The sequence below is a fragment of the Myripristis murdjan genome, chromosome 14 (assembly GCF_902150065.1).
Source record: "Myripristis murdjan chromosome 14, fMyrMur1.1, whole genome shotgun sequence".
Classification (NCBI taxonomy): domain Eukaryota; kingdom Metazoa; phylum Chordata; class Actinopteri; order Holocentriformes; family Holocentridae; genus Myripristis; species Myripristis murdjan.
Window position 1 is genome coordinate 4609017 of NC_043993.1, and position 17018 is coordinate 4626034.

The 17018-nt window shown below is 41.8% G+C and overlaps 1 protein-coding gene across 2 annotated transcripts in view; it reads right to left on the reverse strand.

Annotated features, from left to right (window-relative positions):
* Positions 1-1326: 1326 nt before the first annotated feature.
* LOC115371841 (AT-rich interactive domain-containing protein 5B) overlaps positions 1327-17018 on the reverse strand; it is a 36871-nt gene continuing 21179 nt past the window's right edge. The window contains exons 4-12 of one of the 2 annotated variants that reach the window (XM_030069405.1): positions 15506-15680; positions 15085-15333; positions 12343-12449; positions 10977-11124; positions 9114-9166; positions 7046-7143; positions 5849-6029; positions 4480-4674; positions 1327-3106 (exon numbers count right to left, since the gene is read on the reverse strand). In XM_030069405.1, coding sequence (XP_029925265.1) covers positions 1661-3106; positions 4480-4674; positions 5849-6029; positions 7046-7143; positions 9114-9166; positions 10977-11124; positions 12343-12449; positions 15085-15333; positions 15506-15680 — 2652 coding nt within the window. In that variant the 3' untranslated portion in view covers positions 1327-1660. Of the gene's footprint in view, positions 3107-4479; positions 4678-5848; positions 6030-7045; positions 7144-9113; positions 9167-10976; positions 11125-12342; positions 12450-15084; positions 15334-15505; positions 15681-17018 lie in introns of both variants that reach the window. The other variant, XM_030069403.1, reaches the window with a different exon arrangement.

A 17018-nucleotide genomic window follows, 5' to 3' on the forward strand; every position in this document is an offset into this window, starting at 1 on the left:
ACAACCCAAAGCATGCTGGGAAAGGCTCCAGCAGCGCCCTGTGACCCTGAAAAGCATCGAGCAGCAAGAAATGATGAAGGAATTAACCTGACAGAGGTAGTCTGAATGTTTTGGCTGAATGTGGATACACTGCATGTACTTTCTCCTGCGCGGCCGTGTTTTCCTTTTCTGTTTGGGGCAAAAAAGCGACCAGCACTGCAAGAAACCTCCATCTCGACAAGTCATTTAGCCGCAGTGTTGAAAACTCGTTTTCCGTAAACCAAGAAACAACAAATCTGCCAGTGGGATGAGATAATCCCACTTGTCTCCAATGTTAATCAACTTGTTTCCAGATTTTTCTTGAATCAAGTGCCATTCTTGATCCTCATGGACTGATTCTCATATTTATTAGTTTCCAGAAAACCCCTTGAAACAAGTGAAACAGTAGTGGGAAAAAAGTGGGATTATCTCATACCACTGGCAGGATTTTTTCACTTGTTTGAAGAAAACAAAATGCATCACTGAATATGGGACTAAATGACTTTCTAACAGGGAGATTTTCTGCTGTGCAAACAGTACTGAAAAAGTGTGACGACAGCGTCACCACAGTATTGGAGGTTGTGTTTTTCACACAGTGCGGCATCAACTGTGACCAGTGATGAGTGGACAATAAACCTGAAATACACAGTATCAAGGTATCTCTTTAAGCGAGTGTGTTTCAAGCTAGCCATAAAATGGATTGCAAGTAATTTAAGGCACATCTGTGTAAGAGAAGAGTTTATATAATTTCACTTCTTGGGTGCGACTATAGCAATGCTTCACTTCATGAGCTATAACGTGAGGTTGGAGGAGCTCTTTGCTCAGAGCTCCATTTAATAACATCTAAACACTTTATCAGTTAGAAAATAACAGTATTTCTCTACAGACGTAGAGGACAGTTTTAAAAAGAGCTAGCAAACTACAATACACTCTACATTACTAATTAATGAAGACTTGATGCATAGCATCACCCATAGATGTAATATTGATTTTATGTTATGTAATATGGATTATATTCAATATCTCACTGTAACATTGAATGCTGGAAATGAGTGTTATGAATGGTTATGGCAGTGTTTGTTAAAGACTCAGTCAAAAAAACATCTCACTTCTGTGTGTTTTGTGTTTTCTAAGAGAAACCAGAAGAGACAGAAAGCAACAGAAAAAAAAAAAAACACATTTTGTGATTGTCATGAGTCTCCATGTCATCGTTCCTCTAATCAGTTCAATCAGCAAAGTGATCTAACACCACAAAAAAAAAAAAAAAAAAAAAAAAAAAAAAACAAGAAATAACAACAGGAGATAAAATGGAAACTCTCCAACAGAAGCAAATGGGAGTTGCAAGTTCAAAAATTCTCAAAGAGGAAACAAACCAAACAAAACTAATTATAATGATAACAATAATAATAATCACCTCCCTGCTCCATGTATTCAGTTTCAGGGTTTGACTTGGCCCTCAATTGAAGCCTGGCCCGACCCCAAAGAGTTTCTATCTGAAACCAAAGCCAAGCCCAGGGCATACAGCTTTTCACCAGCTCAAATCCAGAAAAAAAGCTAACAGTTTTCTGGTGACAAACTGCTAATGACAATGGCATTAACGATGCTAATAATGTGCAACAATGTTTCTGGACACCAGCTCCGTTCAGCTTTGCTGAGCCAGAGCCAGAGCGGTGGGCTGGGGCAGGACGGGGCTTGGCAGCCCCTTAGCAGATGCCTCCACATCACACTCCATTTTCTCCTCACGGGGCATCTGCTGTCCACCAAGATCCCCAATTTGGTCCATGGAGCTGGCCACCGAGGCCTCCGCCTCCTCCTTAACATCCTGCCTCTCCATCTTGACATCTTCAGCTTTGACAAATTCTGCTTTGACGGCAGCAGGCTCCTCGTTGGGGGGCTTGTCCTCCTGCGATGATTCTTTCTCACTCCTCTCGCTTTCGTCATGCTCTGTTTTAATCGTTTCCTCCTCTTTCTTCACCTCTATCGTCACATTCCCACCTCTCTCTCCGTGCTCTGCCTCAGTCCTCTGGGAAGTGGCCTCAGAGGGTGGAGGAAGGGGTTTCACCAAGCTGGCCCCATTTAGGTCCTCCTCCAGCTTGACATGGAAAGGTTGAAGTCCCAGCAGGAAGGCCCTGATCCTGCTGGGAGAGCTCAGGTCCGCGGGCTCTTCCTGGATCTTCATCTCCAAAGCTCTCCCCCCTCCGCTTCCTCCAGACCTGCCGCCCAGGCTGAAATCCTCAGCCTTCACCTGGTCCCCGCAGCTGTCCCTGGGCCTTTTGGATGAGGGCTGAGGGCCGCTGCCACCATTCATCGCTGTTTCCCTTGGTTCTGGGTCATCCGAGGGGGGTCTTTTAGCCAGGAAGCGCTTGCTGAGATTGAGGGGCAGGGCCTGTTCAGGAGGAGGGGTGATGGGAGAGCAAGGGGGTTTGGCACTCAGGTCCTGGGACAGCACTTCAGATAGCCGGCGGGTGAAGGACTGGAACTGAGCCGAGCCCAGACGAGTCCTCATCAGCTGGCGGACCTGCACACTGCAGTCCAGGTCCAGAGGGAGGACACGAAGAGGGGGCAAAGGAGGCCGGTTCTTCCCGTCCCGACTGCCTCCTCTTTGGGCTCCATCATCCAGGTTACACCCCGTGCACCTGTGGTGGTGATGGTGGAGAAGATGAGGCTGAGGCTGAGGCTGAGGCTGGTCACTGCCGGGAAGAGGAGTATCCAGACTTCCGCTTTTGGGCTGGAGCGGGTAGACTGCAGGATGGTGCTGGGCCGGGTCTTGAGGTGTGAGCGCTGGGCTTTCCAAGCCTCTTTGGAGTCCCAGCCGGCTCCTAAACACATCCAAAGGACACATGCCCTTGGTGGGGCTGAACCCACCAAGAGATCCCCCGACAAAGGGCCTGGGCGGGACAGACAGCAGAACGCCGGGAGATGAAGGCTGAGTCAGGGAACTGCCTCTTTCCTGCTCCTTCCCTGGTTTGGGCTGGAAGGGAAGGAAGGGTGAGGACATGGGGGAGAGGTCCGGGGTGAGGGGCAAGTTGGCAGGGTGCAGGGCTGGGTGGACGGCCTGCGCCGGGGCTTTCTGGAGAGGCTGCTGCACCTGGGAGCACAGGACAAGGACGGGTGGCTCAAGGTCAAAATACTAGTGGAAGTAAACAAGGAGAAGGACTGTGGTAACTGCAAGATCTTTGGAGTGTGTCTGAGTTAAACAAAAAAAATGTCCAGCAGGATCACCTGACGTAGGGGATTAACATTACTCATTTATTCCTGGAAGTGATAAATCAAATATCATAAACTGGGAATGTTTTGGAATGCTTATAACTGATTTAAGTATAGAAACAGTTTCACTCCACCACAAGCTTTGAGATTTTACACCCAGAAGTCACATTTTGTAGTTTTAATCTGTAAAATTGGCTGACACATTGATTAATCAGCTGACTGATGACTGTTTTTGCAACTGCCACTGTTATACTGCCACTGTTATTATGGATATCTATTTTGATTGTAGGCATGCTTGGTCATGTGGAAACTGCTCATGGTCTGGATTTCCCCGTGTCTTATCGTTTATACGCGGTATATAACAGCTGCTGTATAGCAACCATAATCCCTGTCAGGGATCACTAGTCTTCTTTTTCTTATCTTTTCTCATCTTTTCTTTTCTTATGTGCTTCACAGTTGAAAAACAGCAGTCAAGTGTGGATTTTTCCTTGTGTTTCATCAGTGTGACTGTGTTTTCTTGCAAAACATTAGGAACACTGTTTCGCAAGGTCAATTGCAACAGTTTTGTTACTAAGTGAATAGTTATGTGCATACAACCACATTTTAGAAAAAACAAAATCAATGTCCCAATAGTTTTAAAAACTATCTTTAGAAGTGTTTGTATATGGCAGTGAATCTCTTAAAATGACTAACGACATGCTTTTCAGCGAGATTTACTTGGAAATGAGCACCATTTTGGTCAAAGTTGCTGTAAATGTTTTAAAAGGGTGGATCTCTTATTTTGGAAGTAAACTTTTCCATGTAAGCTCAAAAATGTAGACCACTGAAGCATCTGGCTTTCAGTGGTATGACTGGGACACTTTACATGCACTGATTGGTGAAAAGCTGCAGTATATTTCATACTTTTTATTTGACCATTTCACACAGAAACATGGCAGCAACCTGGCAAAAGTTCAAGGACACGTGTGTTGCCATTTGTCATGTGCTTTATAGTGTCTTTATGTGCTTTTAATGTGTTGTTTTTGTAACATAAACCATGTGTGAAAGCAACATCTTCCTTATAGGACAGTAAAGTTTGAACTGATATTGCTGTCAGGGACAGTCCAATGAATCAAAACTCAATATATCACAAAGCAATAATGTGACAGTGCGTATTGTGGGGCAGACAAATCAACTGTGATATTAGCTATATTTTATTCTGCTAATTACAAATTAGACGGCTCGTACATTCCCAGCCAGGTTGCGGTTTGTTACCTTGCGCTGGCTGCTCAGAGCTGGGCTGCCTCGGGCTGCTGGAGTGGCGTTTTGCTGCTGGGAAGCGGCGGCTTTGACTTTGGCCTGCTGCTGAGCTAGCAGCTTCGCCTGGGCGATCAGTGTGGCCTTGTTGCGTTTCCCCGGCGGCCGGCCCCGTCCTCTCTTCACTACCACGGTGCCGTCCGGGTTCACCACCTGCTGGGAGGGAGGCAGCAGCACATTGGAGAAAGATTGTTTCAATCTTTATTTAGTTTTAAGACTTTATAAATGCTATCTGGAATCAAATTTAAAGGAACAGTTCACCCAAAATACAAAGAAAAACTCTTTTCCCCACTTGCCCCTCATGTAGTGTATCATTCCAGACAGTTTCTATTTGATTTGATGAGGTTTCCTCTCTGTCTCCCTTCAACAATCACTTCATAACTGTTTACTCTTAGTCACCATTCAAGGACTTGATCACTTTATTCACTGCATTCATCTACTTCATTAATTATGCATCTACTGCATCAACAGTATTTATGTATATAGTGAGGTCACCTCTCCATGCTATTTTTATTTTTGTAATTTTTATCTTCCTATTGTGTTTTTCTACTGTACAAGCTATTTTTTAAGCATTACAGGCAAAATAATTGTTTTCAGGTTAACATGTATTGTACAGGCCACTGTTTCAGGCTCAGGCTATTTTACTGTAGGCTATTTCTAGTTTGTAATTTGGATTGGGCATATTTATTGTAACATGTGTATTCATTGTACTGAGCTACTGGATGCCAGAATTTCCTCCAGGATCAACAAAGTATCTATCCATCTATCTACAAACCCAAATACAATGTGGCTGGATGGGTATTTGTTTATGGAGCTCAAACCGTCAAAGACGTATGTGACAAAAACTCAACAGCAACAGCTCTGTCTTCAAACAATGACACAGATACTCAACATGATCCACAGCCTTCAGGGGCAAAGAGTTATGTAGGAAACTATTTTCTGCTAAATAACACTGGCAAACTGTATCTATTCCCCCCTGAAGGAATATGAATTTGGGGCAGAGGGATACAGTTTACCAGCCTCATACTGGGAGACAGGGAGACACACAGAAAACTTCACCAAATCACACAGACACTTCTCTGGTCTGTACTGTTCCATTATCTCCTGAAAAAACAAAACAAAGAAACAAAGCCAGCAAAACCAGCCTGTTTCCAAATGAACATTGCAAAATAAACTTTTGATAAATGGGCGGAGTCAGAAAAGTGACTGCAGGAGATGGAAAAAAACTTCCAGTAACTTAATTTGAGACATTTAAGGACTCAAATTCTGATAATTTAAGACATTTTTGTGAAAACTCGGTCTGATGATTGAGTTTCCTGACACTTACAGCAGCAGGAGCACGAGGAGGAGTGATGATCTTCTTCTCCCTGGCTTTAGCACTTGGCTTCCGGCCCCTCGGAAGTGGCTTCCTCCCCCTGATCCCTCTGGGCTTGGGAGCTGCAGGGGATTCTGGGACTTTGAGTTCTGGCCCTCCTGCTCTGAGATGCTCCTCATAGGGCAGCATCAGCCTAGGATGCACACACATACTTTCTTATTAGGATTTCTTCTACTGCCAACACAACAGAACACACTAATGAAAACGTGAAAAGTCTATACTGTGATGAAAAAATGCAAACATGCCACACACATATATATAAATGTCACCGGATAGGCAGCACTGAATATATTCTTAAAATGCTTTTTGAAAACTCCTTTGGATAGGCACTTTTAGGAAGCTTATTCCATACAATAATGTTTGGAGGGGAAGTTCCTATGGAGAGACGTGGATCCTGCCAACAGCACTGGCTGCAAGGCGGCTCAACTTTTTCTGAACAGATCAAACTGAAAAAAAGTTTATCTGGCGTGGATCCCTTCCGCACATACAGCCCCGGGTAGCAGTCCTTATCTCGGCACTGGTTCTGCTCTAGGTTTACTGCACAAACAAAACTCTTGGGCAGCAGATCGTTGATTTCAGGCGGAAAACACTCCACAGTCTGAGGAAGAGGTCTGATTAGCACCAACATGCTTGAATTTTGTGATAACCCAGATTTAGGTCATGCTGACTGAGTGCCTCCTCTTTACATGTTTGAATCTGCTACATGTTAATCTTAGTCTGCTCTTCAGTTTCCTGTACGCTATAGAACAGATCAAAATGCGATCACACATACAGTTTGCTCTCCCTGGACTGATCCTTCTCACATTTTGTACTTGGTACTGTTAGTTCCATACTACCCGACTGGAAGTAACCCATGGCTTGCAAATAAAAGTCACATGGACTGACAAGCTGCTTGTTTCTTATACAGAGACGTGGTGACAGGAGGGACTGACAACAAAACCTCACACTGACCCCTGATGTTTCAGAGAGCTGAATATTATGCTGCCATCAAACTCCATTGTTGAGTGCACTGTAAATGTGTCAATGTGACGTGACATTGTTTACATTGGGCCAGAGAAATACTCTTAAGAACAAAACTGACTCAGAAATGATGTTTTGTAAGAATATGGAATTGTTACAGGGTGTATTTTTGTCAGGTTTCTGTCTGACCTCTCGTAGTGTCTCCTGGTACAGGTGGCAGCGCTCGTGCTGCCCGGGCAGCCGCCCAGCTCGTTGTACACCACCTTCCACAGGCGCTCCGATGTCACCTGCACAAACAGAAAGACAAAGACAGTCGGTCAGCTTCCAACTCAAGATGAGCACTAAGACCAGAAGTGTGGCCTCTTCTACTGGCCTTTACTGCAAAAAAACTCACCAGCAACTCATTTAGCTCTCATAGTAAGTGTTAAAATCAGCTTTTTCTTAAAATCAGTGGAAAAAAATCTTCCAGTATGATGAGATAATCCACTTGTTTCCAATCCTAATCAACTTGTTTCCAGAATTTTCTTGAATCAAGTGTCATTTTGTTAATCCTAGTGGGCTGATCTGCCACCTTACTCTACCTTGTTTCAACATATTTACACTTGTTCCCAGAGAAAAATCCTAAAAAAGTGAAACTGCATTGGAAACAAGTGGAATTATCTCATTCCGCTGGTAGATTTTTTTTTTTTTTACCTTGTTTTAAGAATAACCAAGATTTTAGTACTGAATTTGAGAGCCAGTGACTTGTTAAGTATTATTCTGTTGCTGTGTGACATCACTCAGATAAGCAGCAAGTGCGTTTCCAAACTTGCAGCTTGACAGCATCAAACACGGTCATTTCTGTGCTGTTTTTGGCTGGGAAATGATAACATATTATCATGTTTGTGTTTTTCGCTAATGTCAGCTTGTTAGCTAGCCAGCTGCAGAGTCATAGTATTGCGTGGGAGGGGTTACAATGTAGTGATTGTAAAATGAAAATCTATAAATGAAGTGTTTGAAAATACATCCAACATCAATTAAATTATTTACAGCACTGGGAGTTATGACACTTATAATTTCCCCCCAGCAGCTGCTGTCATAGTTTGTTATGCTGCTTCTGACATTGAAGGAATTTGACATTGAATTTCTATTTGTGTACAGGAACATGACACTGGTTTTTACAGTGAGTAAGTGTTTGGCCCGAGGATGTGTAACAGCGCTTCCTTGCACCAGAACACGAGATACACCGAAAAAGCAAAAAAAAAAAAATACAGTTCATGAGCATTGTTGTTTACTGTCAGCTAGCATATTACATTTGAGTTCACTGACAGCTGATACAACATGAAGAGAGTGGACTCTGTGCCTACTTCCTTACACGACTATGGCGCAACAGGCCAGATATGTCAGACAGAAACTGCAGTTACATGGACAATATTCCTACAAATGATTTAAAATTATTCTGATTAGAGATTCCAGCTGAACTGTTTACATGGACGCTAAATAAAATGACTCAATAAGATGTGTTTACATGCCAGAAAGCACTTAATGCAAGTGGGAGGCTGCTAATCTGCTGGAAATATAATATAAATATAATCCAGGCTAGGTCATGTTGGCCAGTGGTGGCGCCCCCATCAGGTCGTTCATCAGACTGTAAAAATGAAGCCTGGCTGGCTGGTTTTAGCCTTCAAGGCAGCCGTCAAACTTTCCCAGCAGCTTTCTGATTTGCTTGCTGGTTCGCTGGATTCTGGCTTCATTCATCTTTTCAAACAACTTGTTTGAACGACTCGTGGTTCACAGCCTTTCCAGACGTTCAACAATCCTTTAAAGATTTAATCTTTACAACAAAAAAGTTGTGTTTCTGTCCGTCCTAGAAACTCTTCATGTCACCTGATGCATCGCTCAAACATGAGCAGAAAGGACAGATTCATTCCAACCAGAGGGAAACCATCAGACAAACAGTTTACATGGTTATTAGGTGCTGATATTTTCCTATTGAACAGATTATCAAAGGTTTATAGCAGCTCATTCAACCTGATTGAAAATTCCCTCTGATCAGGCCAGTCTCTTCTGATTGAGGTGGTTAGATGAGGCATTTTTGTTCTGTTTGGGCTGTTATTCTGATTATTCGTGGAACATCAGGGTCCACGTAAATGCAGCTATTGGTGTCAGGCAGATGTTACCGTACTTGGGCAATTAAGTCCCTTATCTGTATCCACTCTCTTTGGAAAAGAGATGCTATTTCTGATTTTGATGTAGAATTGAAGTGATGAACTCTCACCTTCTCATAGCCTCCAAGCCGTTTGACCACAGAGTACATGAGGAAGAGGTCGACTGAAACACAGAGGACAGACACTGTAAAACCCAGACACCAACTTTCAACACAGCAGAGGTATGAAGCAGCAACAGCACACCAGTATAAATATAAAACAGATACAAGTGCAAATTAGTGATATTATCAGTGGCAGCAGTTGGCTTCATGCTGCCGTCTGGGAACAGAAAAACAGAGGCTGCCTCTATTCATCACTGAGCTTCTACTTACTCAACTCACATGACGCAAACTAAAAAACCTGGACAAATACATCTGGTTACAGCTGGATCTGTGAACTGCTAAAGGTGCGCTTGATTTTACTTGTCATGCTGCTGCTGTTGATCTGCACTGCAAAAAATATATCAATTTTAACTCATTTTCTTAAAATTAGCTAGTGGGATGAGGTAATCCCACTTGTTTCCAATGCTAATCAACTTATTTATAGAATTTTTTTGAACAAAGTGTCTTTTACTTGATCCTAGTGGCTGACCTGCCTTATTCTCTCTTCTTTCAACTTATTTATACTTGTTCTCAGAAAATTCCTGAAGCAAGTGAAACTGTATTGGAAACAAGTGGGATTATCACATTTCCAGTATCAGATTTCTTTACGTTGTTTGAAGAAAAACAAGATTTTCACACTGATTATGAGATGAAATTACATAATTGACATGGAGATTTTTGTGAGTGTGGTGATTTAGACTAGATTAGATGAAACTTTAATGATCACTATGGGGAAACCAGGTATATGGATAAATGGAGAAGAGGAGCTTCGGCAGCATTAAAACAAACAAGAAATACATTTCTCTGTGCATGCTGGCAAGCAATTCAGTAAACAGCTGGAAGCAGGACGTACAGACGTCTTTGATATGAGGACGATCACAAAACGAGTCAAGCTGGAATTTCCAGATACTGCCGTCCTGACAGAGAGCTCGCTGGTGACTTCATATTTAAGTATAAGATTTATTATTTGTTTGTTTGGGTGTCTGATTTTGCCCAGACCATTTCCGGCGCTCCTTTGTCAACGCAGAGGAATTTATTTCTGGGGCTATCCATATCTCTCAAACCTTCTCCCTTCAGTTCCTGGTTGTTCTGAACTGTATGTGTTCTGAATTACATGTGGCATTAAAGTCATAATGATATGGCATTTTGAGGGGCTCTTGCTTCCTCAAACGGATTTATTTCCTGTTGAAAGGGGATGTTGCTTGTAGGCTGAAATTTTTGTTCATGGTTTTGAGTTCAGTGAAGTTTGCACTGAAGATGCACCGTTTTCCAGGATGTAGAAGTAATGGGATTTTTATATTAAAAATACAAAACAATCAAAAATATAGTTAAGTATTCCACATTTATTGTTAAATGCTGTAATATTCAGGCATGGAAAATTAACAAGGAGGTGCAATACAATTTAGCAAAGACAAGCCGTGGAATGTTATTTACATTTGGACACTGAGTCAGCTGAGTCAATTTTTTTTTATTTTTAAAACATGCTTTTATCAGAGAGTCTTCTCTGATTTTACTTGACTTTTAATTTTCCTGGTCTTTCTTGATCTTCTTGGTCTTTTCTTGGTTTTTATATTCCAACTTGTTTTTTTTTATCTGATTTTAAAACCTGATGAGTTATGACTTGATTTGTTTATTTTATTTTTTGCTTCCTTTGTGAAGCACTCTGTAACACTGATTTTAAAAAGTGCTATATAAATGATTAGTATTGTTTTTATTATCATCACCATTACTGTTGTAATTAACAAGATGAAAAAGTCATTTTTATTTCGTTTTGACTTTAAATGGAGGAAACAAAACAAAACAAAACAAAAAACAGCTAAAAGTGCGACTCACTCTTTTTGAAGCCGAGGTTGGGCACTTTGTGGATGGGCGAGCCGTGGCGCTCCATGAAGGTGTACAGCTGATCGAGGAAGAGCTGCTCCTCAGGGTGGGGGAGCCAGCCCCCCTCGCAGCCCATCTCCACGCTGCCCATCACGTTCTCCTGAAGGACAAAAGCACAGCCCATGTGAGGGCATTAAAAACACCATAACCATGGGATGCACGGGTTTTAAAGAGCCCGATGCGCTGATAGTGTGAGGCAGTGAATAAAACTAGATTTTATATATTGGGGAGAATGACTTTTCAGCAGGTATTCAGATGTTTAGCTCAACACCAGGCCAGTGGCAGCTGTAGCAGCTCTGAGTTAACATGTGAAGGCACAGTGCAGGCGGGAGGATGAGGAGGTTTTGAAGTGGCAGAGACATGTGCTCCTGACCCCACCAGGTTGGGTTTGCTGCTGAGATCAGCTGTTCAAAGGGCACAGAGGTCCAGACCCCCCACCAGGCTTCCAGGAAGAGCTATCACCCTGTTCACTTTGAACAGAGATGCTTCAAAACTCCTGCCTGCAAGTGGTTTGATTTAACCTTAAAAAAAAAACAAAAAACAAAGACTAAAACGAATCCTGCACTAGACCAAGAAAACAGGGGTTTCATGTTGACCCCAAACTTCACTTTGACTTTAATTTAAGTCACAGGCCCCTGAGTACCTAATGTAAAAAAATAAATTAAAAAATAAATTTTAAAAAAAGGTTTTGGTAAATAGTTCAGTTCTATAAAGTTAAACATTACTAAAAAGTATTTGCAAAAACAAACAAACAAACAAACAAAAAACCAAAAGTAAAAAAAATTCCAAAAATACAAGAAAAAAATACAAGAAAACAGGAAACATTTAAAAAAAAAAAAAAAAAAAAAAAAAAAACACAACAAGAAACCCATACTATTATTAACTAATATCATTATTGTCAGGTTTCCTGTGTTGTGACAGGCGTCTGAACACAGCCTTTTTAACTGTTACACTTTAACACTGACAAGAAATTAAAACATCATGTGAAAATAATCGCTCACACATTTCTTGTGCCACAGTAATTTCTACTGAATTGAATTATAGAGCTGAACTCCATTCAAGCACCCCACCAAACCACTGACCTAAACTGTCACACAACTGCCATGACATTAAAAAAAAAAAAAAAAAACAACGTAAAACGCCAAACCCAACAAACAAAAAGTTTATTGTACAACTTTATAAAATATTCACATACAAACATGGACAATTAACCCTAAAAACATGTCATGCTGATTCAGCTTCCTGTGACATCCCTGTAAAAAGCATCATGTTTACAAGCACAGAGGTGAAGATTAAAAATCTGTTTAAAGAGGCAAACCTTCATCCTCTCGATCCAGGAGTCTGACTGGCTGGAGGTCGGAGAGTCTTTGCTGTCACGGCCTCTCCTCTTGCGAGGTCGACCTCTCAAACTGAGAGACGGGCATCCTGAGGGGGGAAAAAAAACAAGAAAAAAAAAACCAAGATGAATGACAATACGAAAGTAAACAGGATGTGTAGCAGGAAATAACCTGAACACTCATTCGTGTGTTTGTTTTGACAATTTTAAAAGACGGTTGAAGGTTGAATGAAATGAGGGTTGACATGACACTGAACGGCTTAAATGCAATTGATCTGTTTTGCCTCAAATCCAGGAAGCCAAGAGCTGCAAGAGACAACATTCTCATCATATCTGGATTTAGATACAGCATAGTTATCTCCCTGTGGCAATATTTAAATAAAAAGACATATACTTACACACACACACACATACACAATGCAGTGTGATATTTATGTCTGTATCTGATTTATTTTGCAAAAATTTAATTTTACTTGTAGTACTACAGCAGCCAGAATGAATGTGCTCAGTCTTGTCTATTTAAACATCAAAAGCACTGAAGAAGGCCTCTGACTTTATCGGCAGCTGCCAGCAGGTGGCAGCATTGCTCACACACACACACACACACACACACACACACACACACACACACACACACACACACACACACACACACACACACACACACACACACACACACACACACACGTCTTTTCAACTGTATTAACCTGTCAGTTCATACAGAGATGAAGAACAGCCACCCTGGTTGACAAACACAAGCCCTGTTTGTCTACAAGTGATCCTTGATTAAAATTTCAAGTGAAAACTCTAAACAGGCAGAGAGTCAGTCAGTCTTGAACAGAAGTCAGCTCTGAAGGCCAGAACTCCCAGCACCTGGGGAAGAGATGGTCAACAATATAGTTCAATAATAATCTGGTTTACCGCCTCTTTAAATAACTATCAAATTTCAATATGGCCCTTCCTCTTCAAACAACAGTGCAATCCAGGCACTCCAGATATCAGGACATGTGACACTGAGGAAGGCAATATTTAAAAGCCTTTATTGTAGTGGCTAAATCATTTTAGAAAGTTTTGACCACTGTAGGTCTTTGTCAGGACTTAAAAAAACAGGTGCAGCCTCACCTGTATAGGAGGATCACATGACCCAGTTCTAATTAGAATCAGAAGTTGCACATACACCATAGGTAGACCCTTTACTGAGAATGATTCCTTACAGATTACAGAGACAGATTAGAGAAACTTAACCAAAGGGACACTTTTTAGATCCATCGACTGGATGTTAAAGCATCCTGGTCTCAATAAAGATACAGACTTCACAACTTATCTGTAATTACTCCTGAATAGGCTCCTCTTTTTTACTCTCAAAACCTATTTTCAATTTGCGATGCTTATGTTATTCTTTGTTTTTTTGTTTATTCTACATTTACAGGTCATGATATTCTCTGGGTTGTGTGACTGCCTCCAATTGGTTGTTGCAACTATACATGCGAGGCTGCACACGGATTGTTGTTTTCTCAAAGCCCAAAGACCTTCCATGTTCGAAACATGTTGGATTTTTTAATGATATTGAATAAATTGATAATGAATAAAGAGAGGAGCCCATGCAGGAACATGTTGGCTTTTTTAATGATTTAGCCACTACAACAAAGGTTTTGAAGTGCTCCATTTTCCCACTTTGAAAAGCACCACGTCTTTACTTTGATCCTATAGAGCAATACCAATCATCTTTTTTCTGTTTTCCCCTTCCTCTGTTCTTCACTTTTGTGCTTAGACAAGACATAAACCATTTAATAGGCCTGCATTTAAAAAAAAAAAAATGCCAGTGTAGGTGTTTGTGGTGCTGCTGTAGCTACATACAGGGCGATGCAGCACTTCCAGAACCGTGATCAGTTATTTGGTTGCTTATGGAGGGATTGAAGGTTTGGAAACTCATTATTTTCTTTCTTAGAGTGGACCAGTCTAGCTCTTCTGGATTTACTGTACTGGTTTTCATGCACCAAACAAACCAAACGTGAGCCCAGTGATTTCTGTTGTAGCTTTGTATTTCACCCTGTGTGTTCACAGCTGATTTCCACTGATTGTGAAGACAACATGGAGTCCAGTCAGAGAGACCAGCTGAGGAGAAGGTTGGTTCAAATATACTCATTTGTATGCCACCTCATCCTGAAAATTCTAAAAAACTGATAGATATCACTAAATTCCAGTGCTCAGTCAATCCAATTAATCAATTATAGTTTTGGTAAAAGGGTAGTCACTTCAGTTATTCATCACGCAGAATCCCCAACATTTGCTGGATACAGTTTTACAAATGCTAAGATGTGCTTGCTTTTCTCTCTATCATTTTTACTATTATTATTCTTTTAAAATATAAAATAAATATATATTTTTTGACTGCTGGTTAAACTAAGGAAGCAATTTGAATGCATTAGTCTGGGCTCTTCCGTTTTCTAAATGGTGTTTCTCATCATACTTGACATTTGATGGAACTGAAATTGAATATTAACTAATCAAAAACAATAACCAAACTGTCTCAGCCCAAAAATTTCTGTTTGGAAATCAGTGATTGGGCCTGACGTCAGACACTCTTTGAGAGAACGGAACAGAACGATTACTTATAGGTTTTTTTTCAGCAGTTTGTTATCACACAAACAATTAAAAAGTCGTCATTGCCAAAAGGTGTTCTGGCAGTCTGGACACAGAATCATGAATCAGCCCGTCACTCACTGAACTGCCACCAGAAGTTGCTGTTGCTCTCCAGCGTCGGGTGGCTGAAGGTGTCCCTGCAGTACATCACGCGCATGTTGGGCAGCGCCAACCTGATGCCGCCCAGGGCCAGCAGGTGGGGGTCCTGCAGCCCTGGCCCCCCCGCCCTGTCCTGGATACGTCTCTGCAGCGAGCGGAAGCGGCAGTACTGCGGGTAGCTGAGCACCTTGACCCCCTGCTGCTGCTGCTGCTGCTGCTGCACCGGCCCATCTGACAGACACAAGGCAGAGGATAAATAAATTACAGATGTTTTGAATATGAAATCTTTTGTCACTTATCAAAACAAAATAAATTACATTAAGGGTGAAGGTGATGTTTTTAGGAATTTGGCAAAGTGATCACAGTGCACACGATATAGAAACAGAAGTGTGTGTTTCCTCACTGTCGGTCTTGTCCCGCAGCGGCTCACTGCTCTTGTCTGGTGTGTTGGTGCTGAGCGCAGCTTTGTGAAGGCCGTTGGTCCTAGTGTTCCTCCAGCTTGCTGGCTCGGGACACGACCACCTGACCAGGTCCTCAACCCGCACCACCATCTTCCTGCTCACCGCCAGGACCTCATCCTGAACAGACACAAATATACACACTATATATGAAGAAGTCCATTCCACAATTAGTTGTGGAATTGCATACGCTTCAAAATACACATTTCATTTCGACTGTAATTAATGAAATAACCCAAGAACACCAGACTGACTCATTTAAATTACCTATAAATAACCTACAAAAAAAAAACACACTAAAGGTGACGATGTCCTGATAGTTTTAATACACAGCAATTATAATAACCACCAATGAAGAACACTTGCTTGCACTTAATAACTAATGAAGAAGAACCCTAAGAGTGGTGCATCCAGATGCTGCTGACTCATCTATTGTAGCTTCGCCACAAAAAATCTCCAGCTTAAGTTGTTCAGCAACATGTTCTGTGTTAAAATCTTTTTTTCCTGTTTTAAGAAAAATGAAGATGTGACAAAATGACTTGTTAAGATGGATGCATATTTTTGCAGTGTTCAAGGTGCAAGTGCATCATCAGCCTTCCTCTCTGCGTCCAGCCTGGTTTTTCGTGTTTTCATTTAAAAAACAAACGTCTCATGCCAAATGTATACAACTCACTTGTGACTCACTCCTGATTACAGTGTCTGCTGAAGGTGCAAAACGCAGCAGAACATAAAAACGCAGCCTTATCTGTCCTCAAATAGGACACAAAACAAGATATCAGCTCTTACTTTTCTACCTCTCATTTCTGTTTAATTCAATCCACAGTTTTATTTGGCCTGGCAAAGGAAAGCCTTGAGGCCACCGGTGGCTCGTTGTGACTGACAGCAGGATAGATGTGTTTGCTCTTGATAAGTCACTCTGAATAAAACACATCGACTCCACGCCGACAGTGTAAAGGCCCCTGTTCGCCCTGCAGCTACAGGGGAACCTGAGCCGGTTGTGAGTTCCCCTCCCATTCCAGTTTGTCAGCTGTGACAGAGATCCTGCTCAGTCCTCCAGGCAGAGACAAACCCAGCCCTAACCAACCCAACTCAGCCCTGAAAAACCTCCACCTCCCTGGGCCAGAGCCAGCTGGGTGCTGCTGCATGAACACTGCTGCACCCGCAACCGCAGAAATCACTTTGGAGTTAATTAAGGTCACAAGAGGATCAATTGTGATATGCTAAAATGCTGAAACAAGGCAGAATAAGACAGATGTGTACCTTGTTTTACCTTGTTTACCTTGTTTAAAGAAAACACCAACTTTATGAGAATAAATGACTTGTAAAATGGAGAGTTTTTGCAGCGAGGGCCAAAAGAAAAGGCCAGGGAGCAGTCAAGCTACAGACACAAAAAATGTTATGATGACTGTCATTTCCCTGTGTGTGATTTTGAAAAATCTAACAGCACTGGTTTGTACA